The sequence below is a fragment of the Acipenser ruthenus genome, chromosome 5, assembly GCF_902713425.1.
Source record: "Acipenser ruthenus chromosome 5, fAciRut3.2 maternal haplotype, whole genome shotgun sequence".
Lineage (NCBI taxonomy): Eukaryota > Metazoa > Chordata > Actinopteri > Acipenseriformes > Acipenseridae > Acipenser > Acipenser ruthenus.
In genome coordinates, this window is record NC_081193.1 from 61,438,571 (window position 1) to 61,460,884 (window position 22,314).

The 22,314-nt window shown below is 39.0% G+C and overlaps 1 protein-coding gene across 1 annotated transcript in view; it reads left to right on the forward strand.

Annotated features, from left to right (window-relative positions):
* The first annotated feature begins 565 nt into the window (after positions 1-565).
* The window catches only part of oprm1 (opioid receptor, mu 1), a 74,494-nt gene continuing 52,745 nt past the window's right edge, over positions 566-22,314 (forward strand). The window contains exon 1 of the mRNA XM_034004090.2: positions 566-1,049. Within this exon, the coding sequence (XP_033859981.1) occupies positions 808-1,049 (242 nt within the window). The 5' untranslated portion in view covers positions 566-807. The remainder of the gene's footprint in view (positions 1,050-22,314) is intronic.

A 22,314-nucleotide genomic window follows, 5' to 3' on the forward strand; every position in this document is an offset into this window, starting at 1 on the left:
GTAGGTCCTATATTTTATTTTACACACATAAATGTTGCCTTAGGCTGAGGGAAAGTAATTTTGTCTCCTATATTGTGCTTACCACATATACATGTCTCTTCAGGCTGATCGGTAGAGTGGGGAGGGGGGGGTGTCGTCACAGCCTTAAACATTTCCAAAAGGGGACCCAGCAAAAAAAAAGTTTGAGAACCCGTTTCCTGGGGTATCTGAAAGGGAACATATGGTCATTTTTATGTAAAAGAGCCGACTCCCAAAATCACAAAATGTATGTAGCATAGAGCGTCACAAGAGCCTCAGCAGAAAAGGGGTTAAATAACGTAAATCGGAAAATACATTCTCGTGTATTCTGCGTATTTGAATTACAAATAATTCACATATTCAGTCGGATGTTGTAAAGATTTTACTGAACGTGTGGGTTCCGTGCAAATAGATTTGAGAAATCAATATAGTCCCTATGACTGCTTAGGCAAGGCTGAGTCTGGGGATCATGTGGTTTACAAAGTGACGTCATTTAGCTTGATAAAATGAGAAAACGCGGTCTGAAAGTGATCAGATTTCGCTGGATATTACTGGTGGTTGTGGTATGCTCATATACTTGCAGGATTTAGATCTATTGTATTCACTTGTATGCTTATTCTTACAGCGAATGTGTTTGCAAGAACGATATTGTAATATATGATAACTGACATCGAGGACCTGTGTCCCGTGCACATGAAGGCATTCAGTGTAAATTGTGGCAGACGTGTAAACAAGATAGTAGTTGTCTAGGTGTTGCAATTACGGAGCAGCATTTCACTTCAGTTCACCATGGAGAATATCTCTACCAATGAATCAGCTGCAATGGATCAGCTTGCAGGTATTTTCAATAACAACATTGTTTGCAGAAACTCAACGAACATGACTGTTTTGGATGGAAATAAGTGTGACAGAACAGAAATTCTAAAGAGTTCAACCCCAGTGGTTATTGCTATCATCATCACAGCCTTGTATTCCATAGTTTGTGTGGTGGGGCTGGTCGGAAATGTGCTGGTCATGTATGTAATCATCAGGTAAGGTTTTTTTTTACGTTCTTACATATATGTGCATGATTTGTCGATACCATTTTCTGTTATGCATAGATAGATAGATAGATAGTATGTTAGTATTTGGCAGCGAACACTCCAAGATAGCCTTAATAGGTACCAGTAGTACTGAAAAGATCTGCAGTTGATAGTAAACGTGAATAAAGAGTAGCATTCGGCTGTACCGTTTGATTATTATTATGTATTCCCAAGCAGTAGAGCGGGAGCAACACATCTGGGCTTTAAAGAAGCAGCTATTCTCAATATTTTGCAGCTATATATATATATATATATTCCAATTTTACGTTTGTGTCGGAACAGACAGTAGGCTATTTTATGAAGCAGAGCACTAGGTAAAATGCAACAGCAGCTTTTAGGTAGAAGCTGAATACCTGTAACCTGTGCCCTTCACTACCACCCCGCTACCCCATAGTTCCAACTTTTATTTATTTGCTATAGTCCTCATCTGGTATTATAGTCGCTAGCACTCAGTGTTTACAATGTTTTTTTTTTTTTTTAACGAAAAAAAAAGTCTTGTCCCTGCATAAGCGCATTTGTTGGATTAAGATGCCTGTATTCACTACAGCGTGGCAGTATTGCAGTAGTTTCTGTTGTTATTGTCAAGTATATATTATATAAATATATACTTGACAATAACAAGTATGTTTTTATTTATATGTCAGTGTGGAGTAGTGGTTAGGGCTCTGGACTCTTAACCGGAGAGTTGTGGGTTCAATCCCAGGTGGGGACACTGCTGCTGTACCCTTGAGCAAGATGCTTTTTCCTAGATGACTCCATTAAAAACTGTATAAATGAGTAATTGTAGTAAAAAAAATAATGTGATAACTTGTAACAATTATACGTCGCTCTGGATACGGGCGTCTGCTAATAAATAAATAAATATATCTCGTATATCAAAGTAAATAGGTTAGTTAAGTTTCTAATGTGTAATTAGAAGATGTGTTTTTAGTTGCATGCGTTTGCTGTTTGTCAGCGCTGTCAGTCATATGTGAAGTAATGTTGGGATGTACAGCCCCCAGAAATGTTTCACATGGTACGCAAAACTGAACCAAATCGACATCCCATCTCATGCCGATAACAACTCTAGTCTGCATCAAGATGCTGTAAAGTGTTTCAGCCTATCAGAGGGCTGCATTGCTGTTCTTTCCTGAGTTTCACATACACTGTCACATTAGAAAACTGCAATCAAATTGCATCACCGTTTCCATTTCTACAAATGAATAAACACAGCGCTGTGCCATCGAGACGGAACAGTAAAAGGTACAAATGAACCTATTTGAAATACAGACTTAAACGAGGGGAAAAGCTAGCTCACAAATCTGTTCTGGTGGTTCCATTTCTAATCATTACTCGCACAATCACTACAACTAAGCATGGCGTATAAACATCAACTTTTTTTTTAAATGTTACACGTGACAAAACAGGCAGTTAAAAAAATAAAACATCAATACAAATGGTAATAATACTAATACGACGACTACTAATAATAACACAACTTGGCGATTATGTGTTAATGATTAAAAAATGTATTTTTGTATTCACACTGGATCCGTTTTAAACAGAATTGGTCTGGTTGCTCAATGTATCAATGTGCTTGCTGTTTACACTTATCTGCGCGAGCAAAGGGACCGCGTTTGTTTGAATGCGAGCTAATTTTTTTGTGGTCCTTTTCCATTTTTTTCAGTTTGCAAGTGCAGTGGCTGCTTCGTTTTGTAATGTCTGTGAACGGCGTGTTTACAGTATCTTTCAAGTTATCTTGAAAGATGGGAGCGATTGAAGTATTTATGGAGCATTATAAGGGTCAAAATTAAATAGTTAATTTGTTAATTAATTTGTCAATTTATAAAGTTAATTTGTAAATTAATTATTTTATTTATAAATTAATTTATACATTTATAAATTAATTCTTAAATTTATACATTAATATGTGACTTAATTTGTCAATTCTTAAGTTAAATCGTAAACGAGCTGTTTGCCAGTTGAACTTTCAAGTTAATTTGGCAATTGAACTTTTTAAAGCCTATGTTTGAACATTGTCAATCACACGAAGGGGCGTCTACAATTGATAGTGCTGCCAGCAGTTGTTTATGCCTTAGTGATGTCGTTGTGTTCCTAGCAGTGGCTTAACTTTGGTTTCAAAAGTGGGGGAAGTTTATGTAGCTGGGGCATGCATGAAGATTATTCTATCTGAAATAATACAATATGTTACCCAAGTCTAATTCTGAGATCTGAAGACATTGCTGCAGCAAATCATTCAAAACAATACATTGTTGGCGCAATATTGTCATGAGTGAAGCGTGTGGAAAATAGATATTATTCAGTCAGTTCTGAGTCCGCTCAGATTGGAGCCTGGATCCAGGTTCAGATCCCTTTACAACTGGCCCCCGAGGCAGTGTTGAGCGCTAGAGCGAGTGTGGCATAATGCAGATTTAATAGAAACATTGAGGGTTTCCCCACAATTGAAATAGTTAAAATAAATACAGTTTTGCTATTAAAATGATGCTAGTATGTATTGGTATAAGAAAATGGTGCTTTTTAAAAGTATTTTCAGCTTCTATCCACTTAAAATACGCAGATGCGCTTGTAGCTTGACCCTCAAACCACAGTGTATCAATGATAATGTAAAAAAACACCAAGCTCCAGACAATGAGTTTCAAACTTTAAACATGTTCCTGTTTACAAGTAAGAACTCAACTTTACTGTAATGAATATGATTATGTTCGTTATGGTAATTGTTTATTTATTACTTTTAAAATGTTTAGTAAAATGTGACAGATTTTTTGGAACATTGATAAATAGAGATGCGAGAGTGTGCGATGTATTTAAACACATTTAGAATCAGTAATATATCGTCATTAATTTGGTATAATTGTGTAAAAAGTGGTAATGTATTCAGTTTTTATTGATGTATCTATTTATTTGCACAAATGTCATTTTGCTGTTTTAAGTTTACTGTTTCAATTTAAAATGAACAGTTACACTGTAAGTAGACAGAGACCTCAGTGTAAATAACACAAGCTACGGTGAATTACAAACTTAAACTATTTTCCTGTGTCTTGGATACAGCAACGTAGTGCGTCCTCCTCTATCTTTGTCCATCAGTTTGCCATTTTTCCCCAACATTACTGTGATCTCAGGATGTATACAAATGCGTCAGCCGGGGTCTTTAAACTACGCCCCACATATGTTCACTTCTCATTGGTTAAGGTGTGTGCAGCTCCAGGATCGGATCAACATTACGGAGCAGTGGAGCCTGATCCAGATCCTCGTAGTGAAACACCACCTCATGATCCGGCTCCAGTGATCCAATTTTTCTTCCCATTGACTTCTATACTGACTAGTGATTATACCAATACATTTTCATAAAATAAAAGTTTTAATACTCCTGCAGTGTGAGGGGGACATTTCTCTATCATTGAAAAAGTGAGGAGGACATGCCCCCCGTGTCAGTTACGCCTATGGTTCCTAGTGTATGTCTGCAGACCGGAGGCTCATGAAATATACAGCTGAAGATCGTTAGCACGTGTGGCGTCCACTGGACTAAAATAAGGTAAGCAGTATATTAATTTTAATTATTAGTAATTTGTAAACCTACCACATGCACATATTTACTCCCAGACTATAACAGAACGGCATAGTTAGTACTATGGAGTTCTTTATTATATATTTGGTTTGTGGTGTATGGTTGGGAAACGCAGGGCTTGAAATTAACTTTTCCATGCACTAGCCATCATGGCTAGTGGATGGAAAAATCCACCGGCCACACAGACACGTTACTGGCCAACATCGTTCCGGGGGGCGACAACAACAAAAGAAAATGCAAAAAACAAGCAACATTTATGAGCAGTGTTAACAGGGTCTGAAACAATCTGCCTCATGAGTGAAGATATAGCTTCTGAGATGTGTTGGGCATCTGCCCTCTCCACAGACTTCCTGTCCATTTAAAGATATCTTCAAATGAACAGGAAGTTATTTAGAGATCTCTCTAAATAATTTAGAGATATCTCTAAATGAACAGGAAGTTATTTGAAGATATCGTCAAATGATTTACAGATATATTTAAATGAACAGGAAGTTATTTAGAGATATCTTTAAATGATTTAGAGATTCTTTAAAACCCTCATTTTAAGATATCTCTAAATGACAGTTTGGCGTGCCATGCTAGCACAATCCATATGGTTTCCATAGTATTTAAAGATATCTGTAAATCAATTTGAGATATCTTGATTTCATTTTTAGATATCTCAACTTGATTTACAGATATCTTTAAATTAATTTTAGAGATCTTAAAAACTGCACAATTAAAGATATCTGGAATTCAGTTTGAGATATCTGGAAATGTTTTACAGATATCTCTAAATATTTCAAGATATCGTAAAATGCAATTTGAAATATCTCTAAATGATCATTTGGCTTGCCATAAAAACTAACTACAATTCTTAAACTAGAGAGAGACACTGACGGACTGTACGGAAAACTGGTCCTATCACTTCACAGTGCAAGCACCGCCTCCTTCTCCTTTGTTTGGTTGTCAGCAACATCAGTTTCATATGTGATTTGGTTAAAAAAAACAAAAACTGAATGACAGCATATAGTAAATAATAGACCAATCGAAAGCAGAAGTTGTGGTGCTTATTGTGGTGGCATAATTTTTTCAAGTTTCTTGTTGTTTTAGCCAACAGCTTCTGTTTAAAGGTACAGCGGTCTGTTGCAAATTCACACCACTGGCACAGAGCCGCTGGCATTCAAAGTGTTAAGTGTAAAAAACAAACCCGCTACTTTGACGTATAAGTATGTGAAATTTACCCATTGACCTCAGCCCCCCTCCTTCCTTCTCTTTGTGGGTTCAAGCACCCCGGGCACTCTTATTAGGACTGAAGTCATTGTATTTTGTATCTTGCTCTTAATTTTACTGTAATTCTTGATATGTATTTTATTTTGTATACAACTGTAAGTCGCCCTGTACGACTGTAAGTCGTAAGGACGTCTGCTGAGAAATAAATAATATTAATAATAAATAATAATATGTGTTGTAAAGAAAACTGGTTCTGGCTCACACTGCCTAAGTTGGTGTTATCTTGGATGTGGCCCTTTGTTCTTTTGTGCTTAACCTATGTTATCTCTTGAGTGCATCAATTCCTCCAGCAATGTGTGATTGAGTTTATTCCAGCAGTCAGACTGTCACCGTCTATGCAATTAAATGCAATCTTGCAATCTGGCATTTACCGGTTACTGTACCTCCTCTGATAATCTCTTTAAAACTAACAGAGAGTACAAACCTGCAAACACGTGTATCTTATACAGCATTCAAACTTCTTTCCATGTTATCCAACATACGCCACTTTTAGAAGTAAAGATGGGGGGGTCCTACCGCGACAGGGTCGCCCACGAGGTACCCAAAGCCACCCGATGTCCTCTTCACTGGGTATGAACTCCGTATACACCCAAGTCTAAACTGTCATGCTATGGTCATTACAATATGTGTAAGTATTTATCATGTGTTGTGTCTTTTGTGTTTCAAGCTACAAAGATAATAAAATAAACCTTTATGTACAATCCACCTGTCTCTCTCCTTCTACTCCTTTGCTCCTTCTTTGTCTCTGCACATGTTTCAGTTCCGACCTGTAGCCCTTAATCAGGTATTTCAAATAACAAAACATTAACAATGTCGATTAAGAACGTAGCCAAAATACATGCCTCTTCAAACACCAGGTCCCATTATTATTTCATGTTCAGCTGGTATACGGATAACAGTGTTTTCCATTACTTTGAAGCATAATTCATTTTCTGAGCAGTTATCCTCCCTTAGAGTTAACATGTACATAATCATTTTTCTTGTGTTTGTAAAGCTTTTTGGAATGGCTTGTCAATTAATTAATTACCAGTTATATATGCAGGTCCGAATCTTTTAAAAACCTTAACTACAAAAATAATCACTCTATGTTAAACAGATCTAAACATATTCAGCATTACAGTAAATCATTCAAATTTCATATTATTCACAAAAATGAATAAAATAAAATAAATCAATCAATAAAAATGTCCAGAGTAGATGACAGTCTTGTCAGACATTCATTCTTTAACAGAAAAGCAATGGTCCTGCTCGCTGTTCCAAGTTCTGCTCAACTCTGTTGCCAGCTGCATGTCCCACTTGCTAGCACTCTTCATTGTTTCCTCTGGTTCCCTTCTTAATCACCATCAGAAATCAGCAACCTCTTCATTTCAGAACCCATCTGGAATAAATCAAGGGCAGTATCATTTTTCTCAATAACATCTGATTTCAACATTCAATGTGGCCATTCTCCCTTGAGTTTTCATTCTTTCATCTGGGAATGCGTACCCTATCTGTATGAGAGAAAGAATGTTTGCTGCTTTTATCTCAATGGTCTGTTTTGCTACAAAAGCTATTAACTCTCAAGATCTCTACTGAGATATATTAAGTGCAACTCCTCCCTTTGTCTCCACACAAACAGATACAGACGTGCTCAAATTTGTTGGTACCCTTACAGCTCATTGAAATAATGCTTCATTCCTCCTGAAAAGTGATGAAATTAAAAGCTATTTTATCATGTATACTTGCATGCCTTTGGTATGTCATAGAATAAAGCAAAGAAGCTGTAAAAAGAGATGAATTATTGCTTATTCTACAAAGATATTCTAAAATGGCCTGGACACATTTGTTGGTACCCCTTAGAAAAGATAATAAATAATTGGATTATAGTGATATTTCAAACTAATTAGTTTCTTTAATTAGTATCACACATGTCTCCAATCTTGTAATCAGTCATTCAGCCTATTTAAATGGAGAAAAGTAGTCACTGTGCTGTTTGGTATCATTGTGTGCACCACACTGAACATGGACCAGAGAAAGCAAAGGAGAGAGTTGTCTGAGGAGATCAGAAAGAAAATAATAGACAAGCGTGGTAAAGGTAAAAGCTACAAGACCATCTCCAAGCAGCTTGATGTTCCTGTGACAACAGTTGCAAATATTATTAAGAAGTTTTAGGTCCATGGAACTGTAGCCAACCTCCCTGGACGCGGCCGCAAGAGGAAAATCGACCCCAGAGTGAACAGAAGGATAGTGCGAATGGTAGAAAAAGAACCAAGGATAACTGCCAAAGAGATACAAGCTGAACTCCAAGGTGAAGGTACGTCAGTTTCTGATCGCACCATCCATCGCTTTTTGAGCGAAAGTGGGCTCCATGGAAGAGACCCCGGAGGACTCCACTTTTGAAAGAAAAACATAAAAAAGCCAGACTGGAATTTGCTAAAATGCATATTGACAAGCCACAATCCTTCTGGGAGAATGTCCTTTGGACAGATGAGTCAAAACTGGAGCTTTTTGGCAAGTCACATCAGCTCTATGTTCACAAACGAAAAAATGAAGCTTTCAAAGAAAAGAACACCATACCTACAGTGAAACATGGAGGAGGCTCGGTTATGTTTTGGGGCTGCTTTGCTGCGCCTGGCACAGGGTGCCTTGAATCTGTGCAGGGCACAATGAAATCTCAAGACTATCAAGGCATTCTGGAGCGAAACGTACTGCCCAGTGTCAGAAAGCTCTGTCTCAGTCACAGGTCATGGGTCCTCCAACAGGATAATGACCCAAAACACACAGCTAAAAGCACCCAAGAATGGATAAGAACAAAACATTGGACTATTCTGAAGTGGCCTTCTATGAGTCCTGATCTGAATCCTATCGAACATCTGTGGAAAGAGCTGAAACTTGCAGTCTGGAGAAGGCACCCATCAAACCTGAGACAGCTGGAGCAGTTTGCTCAGGAAGAGTGGGCCAAACTACCTGTTAACAGGTGCAGAAGTCTCATTGAGAGCTACAGAAAACGTTTGATTGCAGTGATTGCCTCTAAAGGTTGTGCAACAAAATATTAGGTTAGCGGTCCCATCATTTTTGTCCATGCCATTTTCATTTGTTTTCTTATTTACAATATTATGTTGAATAAAAAATCAAAAGCAAAGTCTGATTTCTATTAAATATGGAATAAACAATGGTGGATGCCAATTACTTTTGTCAGTTTCAAGTTATTTCAGAGAAAATTGTGCATTCTTCGTTTTTTGTGGAGGGGTACCAAAAAATTTGAGCACATCTGTATCTCTGTTATAATTACTACATCCCCCAGACTTGAAAAAGAAAACTCAAGTTAATATATTTTATTCTTTGTACAATTTGCATTGATTTGCCTTAAAGTTTTCCCCTTAAATCGATTTTTTTTTTAAATTGCCTTCTCCAAGTTTGTCCATGATGTCATTTTTATTTATTTATTTATTTTAATTTTAAGCATCACTCGATCCCCAATTTGAAAATGAACTGTTTGGGTGGGGCATAGGCCTGTGCTAATTGTGTGCTGCTCCCATCTGTGCTTATGATTGGCAGAGAAACCCCTGCAGGATGATAGTATACCAACACAGAGCGCTTATTTTCAACTAAAGATTTTACACTTAGTTGTTGGTCCATTTAGTATACAATTTCCTACAGTGACAGCTTGCATATTTAATGATTTATTGGTGCTGGCTTATCCAGTTCTCAGTTTAAACACATCATACAACTGGCAAGCAACCAAAACATACAATGTATTAAAAGTTTTCTGAAAAGACTTATTACCCCCACTTTGGTTTGTGGACACAATATGAAATATCAGGCCACAACCCAATAGGTGGCACCCATACATTTATTCAAAATCTTTTTTAGCCCAATGGAATTCTAAAACAATGTCTGTAGCAGCTTGTATTATTAATAGATCTACTGTATACGGGGAAATAAAAAATAAAGAAAAAGTCTCTCAATAGCACACACAAAAATAAAAGTATTTATTATAAAAATAGTCCAGTAAGAAAAACTATGTGTGTATCAATAATGAGAGAAACAAGTTTAGAAATAAAACCGTTCCTTAAAAAAATAAAAAATGGAAAATAAAGTGTTTTGTCTCAATAGCACACACACAGAAATAAAAGTAAATAGAGTAAAAGAAAAGTGTGTGTAGAAATACCAGTGTCAGTCAAAAAATGTTTGTCAGCAATAACGACTCGGTCATTTCCACTGAATTCACCTAATCAGTGTACTTTAATAGGGAAACTGTTGCTCTCAATGCTGCATAGTGGAGAAGCACGAGCAATATGAGGTGGGTCAGAATGTACAATAGTTATAAAGTCGAATCTGTATGAACCAATGACACACTAGACTGGCCTTTTACACTAGTATTGACTACAGGCCGACCATAACAATGTCCATGTAAGTCTGTCACTTCTGTAGAGGCCCGACACCTTCATTGTTGGGCTGAATGGTTAAAAGGACTCACCGAGCCTCCCCGAGTCTCCTAACTGCTCTTTTAATTGCTAATAGCTCTACATATGACGAAGCAGTGGGAGTGTTTACATTCTGCCCCTGCAACTGTCCTGACTGAAACTGCTGTTTCGGTCTCTGCCATTCAGCTCCCCCTCCCTTTGACCAACATTGACTGCTTACGTGCCCAGACCTGTTACAATTATTACAGACTTTTTTTTGGTATTCTACAATCTTTAGCCATATGTCCCTGCCTGTTACAGTTAAAACATTCTGCTTTCACCCCTCCCTCATTGGTTACAACTGCTGCAACCTCTTTTTTTAACAGTATTGTCGGGGTCAAACTCATTCCAATCTCAAGCAGTCATGTATACCTGCACCAATAGTTGGGGGGGGGGGGGGGGCGTTGGTTGTCTCGCGACAGTTCATGACTGTACTGTATCAACAGGTGCTTGCATGTAGGGGATACCAAACCCTTGTACTTGCTAATCACCAACTGCCAGAATGTCGAGTCATTACCAACCAGTGTTAAATCGACTGCATTACGCTCTCTGTGTGTAGGAAATCAGTAGGATGTTGGCCCTCTTTAGGTATCGCTTCTAGAATTTTACTCAAATCGGGCATGGTGATAGTTTGCAGCAGTGTACATGAGCATCACTCGCTCTGCGTGTTTGGGATAGGTAGCATCGGCGTCAACGGGAGTCAATTCAGTAGGGGCTGGCACCTCAACAGACAACACAGAAATCAAAACCCTGCAACAATCCCGATCACTCAAATTATGGGTGCGTTGCAGTACTCTCAGTTTGTCACACAGCGCTGTGGGATCCCTGTTCCCATCCCAGTGTGGTAACTGATCCATAATGAGCAACAATTCAGCCAAAGTCACATCACGATTAACCTGTACATCCCTATCTATACTCGTACGTAGTGGAGCCTTCCCCATCCGCGGTCCTGGAAGTGCGTACACGACGGGTAACCAGGGGAGCAACAGCCACTGTCTTCTGCCCTGACTTACTACCGGAGCCCTTGCCTGCCGCGTGGCTCTGTGTCTTCACTCCTTCCCTGGTACTCCTGCTCCTCCTCCGAGAGAGCAACATCCTCCCTGTCCACCTCTCTTTTGGTACTACTTTTGTCATCACTATCCTCACTGTACTCAGTCAGTCCCATAACATCAGAGTCATTGTTCGCTGTTAGTCTCTGACTTTAGCGCTGCCAAACTCAGTGTTGCAATGCGGTGCTATAATTTTTTGTGACTTGAGTCTGTTTACGCACTGCACGTAACTCTTGCACAATGCGTCAGTCTTTATTTTCACCGGACACTTTCCATAATTCCTGATGTGCGGTCTGTATGTTTTTTAAGCTACCTTTCAATCGTACATTTTTCTTAGACAATCATTGCAATTGTTGCAATTGACTTGCATTGTCTTTAAGCAAATCCATTTGTTGTATGGCAGCCAGCTGCCTCTCAGCCATCGATGCCCAAGTAACACTTTCCAATTTTTTCATTTCCTCTTTGAAACTCTTAGTCTCAACAGACATTTTTCTACAGTCTTTGCATGTAAAATCATATCTAGTCTGCAACTGTTCAATTGTCTGATTCATTGCCATTGCACAGTTAATCTGCTTCATTTTCTTATTTTTCTCTGCTGTATTTCTAGTATTACATTCCTGCCTCAAATGTAGTCACAGGGTCCTCACTGTTCTTTACAAATTCATACTCCAAGTGGTCCAATCATTACAGCGGTTAACCTTGTAATTTTTGTAGACTAACACAATGATTTCAGAGGTTTTAACTTAACTGTTCTATATCCTGAGTTCAGAGGTTTTAACTTAAGTTGTGTTTATTCCAGCAGACAGATGGTTGCTGTCAGTGCAATTAAATGCAATCTTGCAATCTCGCATTTACCAGTTACTATACCTCCTCTGATAATCTCCTCTTAAAACTAACAGAGTGTACAAACCTGTACACATATGTATCTTATATTGCATTAAAACTTTTTCTTTACAACTTTAAATTTTCTTTATTCTCAACTGCTGTTTACCCAAACATAAAAAAGTTAATTATCTTTAATTTAGGAGGCTGTGTGGTCCAGTGGTTAAAGAAAACGGCTTGCAACCACGAGGTCCCCGGTTCAAATCCCACCTCAGCCACTGACTCATTGTGTGACCCTGTGCAAGTCACTTAACCTCCTTGTGCTCCGTCTTTTGGGTGAGACGTAGTTGTAAGTGACTCTGCAGCTGATGCATAGTTCACACACCCTAGTCTCTGTAAGTCGCCTTGGATAAAGGCGTCTGCTAAATAAACAAATAATAATTTAAGAGATTTTCTATCAACAGAAACTATTTCTTTTGGCCATTCCTTGTAGAACAGTCTTCTAGAATGATCTGAGGAAGAACGCCACTGTTTTGCACAGTGGGTAAGGTAAAATATACCAGTGTGCATCCCTGTGACAGAGAAAGAATGAATCTTGGTTATAAATCTCTCTCCTGACCTGTGAGCGCGCTGCGTGAAGGGAACAGTGTGCCCTGGACTGGATGGTTTGACAGTTCATTCCAGAGTAGGTTGGAAGTCGGTCATACAGGAAGGGGGCGGGGCCACAATACCAGAGGTCATCACCTTAATGCGGTAGGCGATGTGTCAGTCACGGATTGGAGGATACGTGATTGGACTCACCGCCGAAGGGGGCGTGATTGAGGGTATTTCAGGGGATGTGGCCAAGCAATCTGTTCCTTTTGTTATGGTTGCGAATGTGGCACTTAGAAACCATAAACCAACCGTGAGTGTTTGTATTTGTTTTGTGTTATTCACTGTGTTTGATTTCTATTTATCAGACGGCTAAACACCTGGGAGCTGTCGCTGTTAAGCCAGCATTTCAACCCGGATTACAATACTGCACTGGTCACTTGTTATTGTATATTCACCACTGGCACTGGAGCACCGTGGAAAGGATGCGGAGCTGTGCCTGTACATTTGTTGCAATATGTTCTGAAAAAAATTAAAAAATGAATTATGTTTAGTAAGTGAGTGTTCTGTATGGGAATAGAAGTAAACTATACCTCATAATCTTGACAGTATGGCATCTTTATTAACAGTGTCTGCCACAGTTTGATTTGACCTTGAATGTATGGCTCTATGCCACTCATTTTGAACCTTTACCTTGTCACATTCTCCTCTGCAAAAGGAAAAAAGAAAAGTTACAAAGGTTACCTTGAAGAAAATAATATAAATAATTCACTCTCTTGCTTTTTGAGACCTCCCTAAAATGCTTCGGAAGGAAATCCACTTGTTCAACACCACAGAATAATTCACTCTCAGGCCATGCATCATGGTGGAATACTTGGAAACACTCGACAACCTGGATGCCTGGTCAACAGTGTTGTCTTTATTTAGCAGGCTGCCACAGCAGAACCTGAGGGTTCAGGTCTTAAATCTTGGCATAGTTAAAATGGACAACGCCAACCTACCCAAACAGAGAAAAAAGAAAGTTTTATCTTGGTAATTTGTAACGTATTCTTACATATATAATACTAGCACTCAAGAATAAGAATATCAAAAATCCAGTATGGTTTGTTTTAACAAGCTATACTTCTCGCAGGTTTAAGGGTTATTTTTTCTTAATTATTCCTTAAAAAGATTGGTCTTGAATCAAGTGGATTCACGTAAAGCAAATTTATTTAAGGTTTATTTAATATATATACACCCACCCCTCATTATATTGCCCCTCACTATACTGCGGATTCGGATATATCGCGGTCCTGGAGTTGGCGCTCCAGTTTTACTGTAACTGCGTATGCCTTAGCTGCAATATACATAGGCAATTGCACTTAGAATTACTGTTAGTTTTATTTTGTACTGCACATGACAAACAAAAATATACAAAACAAATAAAAACAAAGAATTAATATCACACTTATCATATACACACATATTGCACAATAACACAAAGCAAATTAAATATCTACTTGCTGAAGTGTCTTTTATTTTATCCAACGAGGTGTTCACTTGTGGCAGCAGCAATGCACTAGCAAAAGTCACAAGGCAGTGACGTCAGCTCCCTAGCAACAAGCCTCCTATGTTTGTAATGGGATTCTTTCAATGCAGCGAGTTTGTGCATTTGAGAAAGGAGAGGAAGACTCATAAAATTAATTGGAGACTCAAGTTGATGAGAAGCAATTACCCTCCACAGTACGAATTAAAACAGTGTGTTGCTTTGTATATGAAAAATGCGAAAAAGCGGGTTGCGTAGAGAACTTATATTGGACCCTGACGCCCCCAATAAATCGAGGGAGTGGTTGAATAGTTTTCGTTAGCCTATTTGTTTTTCTATGCGTCTCTCGCTATATCGCGGCACCCAATATATAGCCGATTTATATTGGACCCCAACACCCGCAAAATACAGACGTGCTCAAATTTGTTGGTACCCTTACACCTCATTGAAATAATGCTTCATTCCTCCTGAAAAGTGATGAAATTAAAAGCTATTTTATCATGTATACTTGCATGCCTTTGGTATGTCATAGAATAAAGCAAAGAAGCTGTGAAAAGAGATGAATTATTGCTTTTTCTACAAAGATATTCTAAAATGGCCTGGACACATTTGTTGGTACCCCTTAGAAAAGATAATAAATAATTGGATTATAGTGATATTTCAAACTAATTAGTTTCTTTAATTAGTATCACACATGTCTCCAATCTTGTAATCAGTCATTCAGCCTATTTAAATGGAGAAAAGTAGTCACTGTGCTGTTTGGTATCATTGTGTGCACCACACTGAACATGGACCAGAGAAAGCAAAGGAGAGAGTTGTCTGAGGAGATCAGAAAGAAAATAATAGACAAGCATGATAAAGGTAAAGGCTACAAGACCATCTCCAAGCAGCTTGATGTTCCTGTGACAACAGTTGCAAATATTATTAAGACGTTTAAAGTCCATGGAACTGTAGCCAACCTCCCTGGGCGCGGCTGCAAGAGGAAAATCGACCCCAGAATGAACAGAAGGATAGTGCGAATGGTAGAAAAAGAACCAAGGATAACTGCCAAAGAGATACAAGCTGAACTCCAAGGTGAAGGTACGTCAGTTTCTGATTGCACCATCCGTCGCTTTTTGAGCGAAAGTGGGCTCCATGGAAGAAGACCCAGGAGGACTCCACTTTTGACAGAAAAACATAAAAAAGCCAGACTGGAATTTGCTAAAATGCATATTGACAAGCCACAATCCTTCTGGGAGAATGTCCTTTGGACAGATGAGTCAAAACTGGAGCTTTTTGGCAAGTCACATCAGCTCTATGTTCACAGACGAAAAAATGAAGCTTTCAAAGAAAAGAACACCATACCTACAGTGAAACATGGAGGAGGCTCGGTTATGTTTTGGGGCTGCTTTGCTACGCCTGGCACAGGGTGCCTTGAATCTGTGCAGGGCACAATGAAATCTCAAGACTATCAAGGCATTCTGGAGCGAAACGTACTGCCCAGTGTCAGAAAGCTCTGTCTCAGTCACAGGTCATGGGTCCTCCAACAGGATAATGACCCAAAACACACAGCTAAAAGCACCCAAGAATGGATAAGAACAAAACATTGGACTATTCTGAAGTGGCCTTCTATGAGTCCTGATCTGAATCCTATCGAACATCTATGGAAAGAGCTGAAACTTGCAGTCTGGAGAAGGCACCCATCAAACCTGAGACAGCTGGAGCAGTTTGCTCAGGAAGAGTGGGCCAAACTACCTGTTAACAGGTGCAGAAGTCTCATTGAGAGCTACAGAAAACGTTTGATTGCAGTGATTGCCTCTAAAGGTTGTGCAACAAAATATTAGGTTAGCGGTCCCATCATTTTCGTCAATGCCATTTTCATTTGTTTTCTTATTTACAATATTATGTTGAATAAAAAATCAAAAGCAAAGTCTGATTTCTATTAAATATGGAATAAACAATGGTGGATGCCAATTACTTTTGTCAGTTTCAAGTTATTTCAGAGAAAATTGTGCATTCTTCGTTTTTTGTGGAGGGGTACCAACAAATTTGAGCACGTCTGTATATATAGTAGATGCTGGTTATTAGCAACCCTGATAAAGACAACTTTTGGTTATTAACAACATTTTCACGGGAACCAATCTCATCCCATATACTTTAATGTTAATGGATTTCGAATAATGACAACTTTTTTTACAATTTTTATTGCTGTGGCACGCACACGAATACAGCGTACGCATCGCAGCGTCTATTTATGTATCAGTTTTAATATCGCAGCTGTACATTTATTGAGTCTGATTGTCGTCTGTCATCATGGCTTCAAAACGTGTTGACCTTTCTATAGCTGATAAAGTTCGGATTCTGGAGGCACTACGTGAACCCGGTGCTAAATAAGTACGGCTAGCAGAAAAGTTTGGCATCTCAAAATCTGTTGTATCCCGCATTTTGAAATTGGCTATGAAGCTGCATGCAAAATTGAGAGTGATTTACAGCTGAAGGTGGTGAATCAAAGAATTCACCAAGCAAAGAAACTCTAAATAAGCAAATAACATTTTTAACATCGCAAAGACTTAACTACAAAGTAAAAAATAAACACAAAAAAATCCACATACCAAAGTATACATTGAAATGTTTATATTTAAATGTCCTCTTCAACCAAACAATGTTTGTAATCAGAGTTTTTCAGTGGAGATAGGACTTTTTGGAGGAATGTGCTGCCATACTGGTTTCTGGTACTGGGGACAAATGGATACAATCGGAGACAATCGCTCAAATTGTTTATTCCTTTGTGGTAAGCACCTCGTCACAATAAACTTTTGGTGCATGAATGACTTTTTGATTTTTATAGAACTATATAAATATTCAACAAATTTCCAAATAGTATAATGTTTCTAGTATAGTTTGTTTCTTAAAGGTTAATTAAAAAAAAAAAAAAAAAACAGGAACCTCTTCCATTTTTTTATTTTTATAAGTAACTTATTAAATACTTTCACTTCTGGAAAAGGGATAAAATAGCACAAGATTTTGGAAATGGAAAGATCACTGTGACTGATATTAAAAGGTCTGCCTTATATATTTAAAAGTTTGCAGTCTTTGATAGTAGGGGTGGGATTTTCAAGAAATATATTGCTCAGTACTTGAGCATTACAATTTCTCTGAGTACTTGAGTACTCTAATCCAACACCACTCTTCTCTACATACTAGTGTACATAAACCTCCCAAACATTTCCACAAGTCCTATTTTTAAATGCCAGTCTTACACATAATCAAGTATATTACGTAATGGATATAACGCTTGCCTTCTTGTGCAGTTAATTGTATATATTGTCAAGTATTACTAAATAACGTAACATATTCAAATTCAGGTATTCACATGAGCTTTATATTAAATTATTAAAAAGAGATGCCTGGCCTACCTGTTTGAAGTGTGTCTTGGAGGTCCTTTAGTACAGTCGTTCCAATATACAAACCAATGTTGCACTAAACAAAAACAGTAACAAACAACTTAGTTTCACAGAGAAATCAAACATTGTCGATTGTTTTGCATGCAAAAACATGCGCGCTGAATGTTCTGCGGTCAAGCTTGTTATCAATTGAACGAGTACAAATTTTTCGATTCTCACTCATTGTGAACTGATACTGTAACCAGCTGCACTTGGTAGTTGCGAATGAATGAATGAATGAATGAATGAATGAATGATCCATTTACAGTCAGAGGTCAGTGACGTGAAAGTGTCAAGTAGAGTTCAATCACGTCAAATGACAGTGTTGAGTTGTTCACTATGTATTTTTAATAGTTTTTATCCCTTTGGTACTGGTAATAAGTGTCAAATTACGAGTAAAGCTTGGTGTTGAATAAAAAAATTTAAAGAGGCAGTATGCATATATTTTATATGGAGAAAATCAGGGACCAAGACTGTCTCGAATTAAGCGAAGGTGTCGAGTTATCCATCAGTCGAGTTAACCGAGGTTGACTATATAGTGGACAAAAAGTTGTATAAAAAAGATATATTTATTTTGCAATTGATGATTACTGGGATAATCTTACATCGATTTCAAAATGCTGCATTCACGATTCTCACACACTGTCGTTCTTATAGGGGATAACGTGATCACACCCTGTTCGGCCCACTCTATAGCAAATGTTGTTATGGATGTTTGCTTTTTACTGCCATCAGTAGCTCCATCCACAGTAATTTCTTTTTTTTTTATTTAGTCGTTGCCAATTATTTGTATTATTTTCTCCCAATTTGGAATGGCCAATTATTTTTAGGCTCAGCTCACCACTACCACCCCTGCGCTGACTCATGAGGGCGAAGACGAACACACACTGTCCTCCAAAGCGTGCCGTCAGCCGACCACTTTTTTTTCACACTGTGGACTCACCATACAGCCATGCAAGAACTACAGCGTCGGAGGACAACGCAGCTCGCGGGCAGCTTAAAGGCAAGCCTGCAGGCGCCCGGCCAGACTACAGGGGTTGCTGGTGCGCTGTAAGCCAAGGACACCCTGGCCGACCTAACCCTCCCTCCCCCCGGGCAGTGCTCAGCCAATTCATCGGCGCCCCCTGGAAGCTCACATCCTCGTTCGGCAAAGGAATAGCCTGGACTTGAACTCGCGATGTCCAGACTATAGGGCACATCCTGCACTCCATGTGGAGCGCCTTTATTATTATTATTATTATTATTATTTTTATTATTATTATTATTATTTATTTCTTAGCAGACGCCCTTATCCAGGGCGACTTACAATCGTAAGCAAATACATTTCAAGTATCACAGTACAAGTAATAATACAATTAAGAGCAAGATAAATACAATGACTTTGGTTCAAGCAAGTACAAGTGTGACAAAATACGATTCAATAATACAGCAGATAACAGTGTCAGTGATAGTTTCATCAGGATGCGCCACTCGGGAGCCCCTATCCACAGTAATTTCTGAATGTTTTAATTTCAAATGGTGAAGCATTGAACTTGTGTTTTTGTGGTATGCCAATTTTGTTTGGCATAATTTATATACCATGGTTTTCTTGTCCGTTTTATCAAAATACTTCCAAATGTTGCTTCGCCTCATTCCTTTGAATTTAGAGATGCCATTTTATTAAAAAAATAGAACAAATATCAGAAAAAACTGGAAACCATGCAAAGTCTATTACAGCATTACAGCATGAACACAGAGTGTGCCAATGAAGCACCAGATCGACCAAGGATAGCACCCGCCCCAGTGTCAATCTTTCTATTGCACCAATTACAAAAAATACTTGGAGGCAATTGCCAAACCCCTTCCTTTTTACAATATCCGCCTTGCTCTGTCACCACTGCAGTCGGATACGCGACAGACTACTGTATATGATAAATTACTAAAATTAGTACATTAAAACAAGACTCGTTTGGTGAAGTTTGTCATGTGACCGGTTATACGTCTAGCATATTATTGACCACTTCTTTAGAGTTTATACGTTTAAACGTTTACAATTCCCATCCCTAGTAGGCATTTCTGCATATTGCGTATCACTTTGATGCACCGTGCTTCAGTACATTTATTTTGATTCCCTGTTGAAAATGAACTTGAACGTACCAAAAGAATGCATACAGGAAAGTAAAAGGACTTAGAAGATAACTTAAATTGGTTTAAATTTGTAAGTGGTCGTTTGGTTTGTTAGGTTATAGATGAACGTCTGATAACACTGTGTAACAATTTATTTTTGTTTGTTTTGGTTCCTGTGTAGTAAGTGTTATTTCCTAATTGCTTATGCCTCAAAAGTATAGAAAATGGCCATTATTCCCCACAAACTTTGCTTTTGTGACCAGGACAGTGATATTTTGAAATTTACCTATTTTCCAGAACATTCCAGATAGATTCAGTGCTGAGTAAACTTGGAGTAACTTCTAAAACTTTCTAGAACCTTCCAGTAATATAAATAGTAGTATAAATACAGGGGCCTTAAGCCCACCAGTTCAGTTTAGTTCCAGCTACCTAAGTGGATACTTATCTGCATTTTTCTGAGATGGCATCAAGAGGCTGCAAGCATCCGGCAGACGCATTTTGCTATGTCTGTGGCCAATTTATCAAGACAAGAGCGAAAAACATCTGCTAAGATGTGTGAGGCCTAAAAGGCATATTTCGGCATGCCTGTCGGGGATCAAGACAAACCCTGGGCACGTCATTTCACCTGCTAGCACTGCAAAAAAACTCTGGAAGGTAAGATGGACAATTGTTGCTCTGAATTTTATGTTATAAAATTTGTTAAAATTTTTAAAATTGTAAAAGTTTTTAATTTTAAAATGTTTTACAATTTTCAATGGTATTGAAAAAATATATCATATATGAAAAATGTTGCGAGAATCTCTTACACATTAGTCATGGGTGAAATAAATGTATTTTTGTAGGATGGTACAGAGGGGAAAAGAGACCCATGAAGTTCGCTATCCCAAGAATTTGGCGGGAACCCACTGACCACTCAAGCAACTGCTACTTCTGCATGGTGGACCCTTCCAAACGTCGGAGTGGCAAGAATGCACCTGCTATCACGTATCCGGACCTTCCTTCATCTATCGCCCCAGTGCCACACTGCCATGAGCTCCCCGTACCCACTCCTCCGGAGAGAGAGCAGCCGTCTTTAGAAGAGAGCCGCAAGTCAGAGAGCTAGGAAGACGTTGTAGATCCAGATGACAATTTCAGAGGTGGAGCCGAGGAGAGAAACCCATACTACCCCAACCAAAAAGACCTCAACGACTTGATTAGAGATCTTGGTCTCACCAAGTCCAATGCCGAACTTTTGACGTCTAGGCTCAAGCAGTGGAACTTGTTGGATGAAAGTGTGCAAGTCGCAGATCAGAGGAAGCGTCACCAACCTTTTTCCAGCTTCTTCACCCGTCAAGATGGGCTCTGCTTCTGCCACAATGTGACCAGTCTGTTCGAGGCAATCGGAATCGCCTGTAATCAGAATGAGTGGCGCCTCTTCATTGACAGCTCATCCAGGAGCCTCAAAGCCGTGCTGCTCCATAATAGTACCCGTCTCTTCCCCTGGCTCACTCGGTGCACCTCAAAGAGGATTACAACAGCATCAAGACCTTGCTGGACGCCTTGAAGTATGATGAGTACGGCTGGGAGGTCATAGGAGACTTCAAAATGGTGGCATTCCTGATGGGTCTCCAAGGCGGTTTTACCAAGTTTCCCTGCTATCTTTGCCTTTGGGACAGCAGGGACACCAAGGCGCACTACCACAGGCGGGACTGGCCACAGCGGACCGAGTTCTCTGTGGGGAGGAACAACGTCAAGTGGGAGCCACTGGTGGACCCCCGGAAGGTGCTGATGCCACCACTGCACATCAAATTGGGCCTTATGAAACAATTTGTCAGAGCTCTAGATAAGGAGTCGGCAGCCTTCAAGTACCTTCAAGACTTCTTCCCTAAGCTGTCTGAGGCAAAGGTCAAAGCCGGTGTCTTCGTCGGACCACAGATAAAGAAGATCCTGGAGTGCAATGAATTCCCCAAGAAGCTCACTAGTAAGGAGAAAGCGGCTTGGAACAGCTTTGTCGCAGTGGTTCGGGGCTTCCTGGGCAATCACAAAGCCGAAAACTATGTGGAGCTGGTTGAGACTCTGGTGAAGAACTACGGCACAATGGGCTGTAGGATGTCCCTCAAAGTCCATATCCTTGATGCTCATCTTGATAAATTCAAGGAGAACATGGGAGCGTACTCGGAGGAGCAAGGCGAGCGCGTCCACCAGGATATACTGGACTTTGAACACCGCTACCAAGGACAGTATAACGAGAACATGATGGGAGACTACATTTGGGTGCTGATTCGTGAAAGTGATTTACAGTATAATCGTAAATCTCGAAAAACTACTCACTTCTAAATCTTTTGTAGTCATGTTTGTATTACTTTAGTATAAATACATGTTAATTTGGATTCATATGTTGTTTTTTTCTGACTTTATGTTAACGAAAAGACACAAAT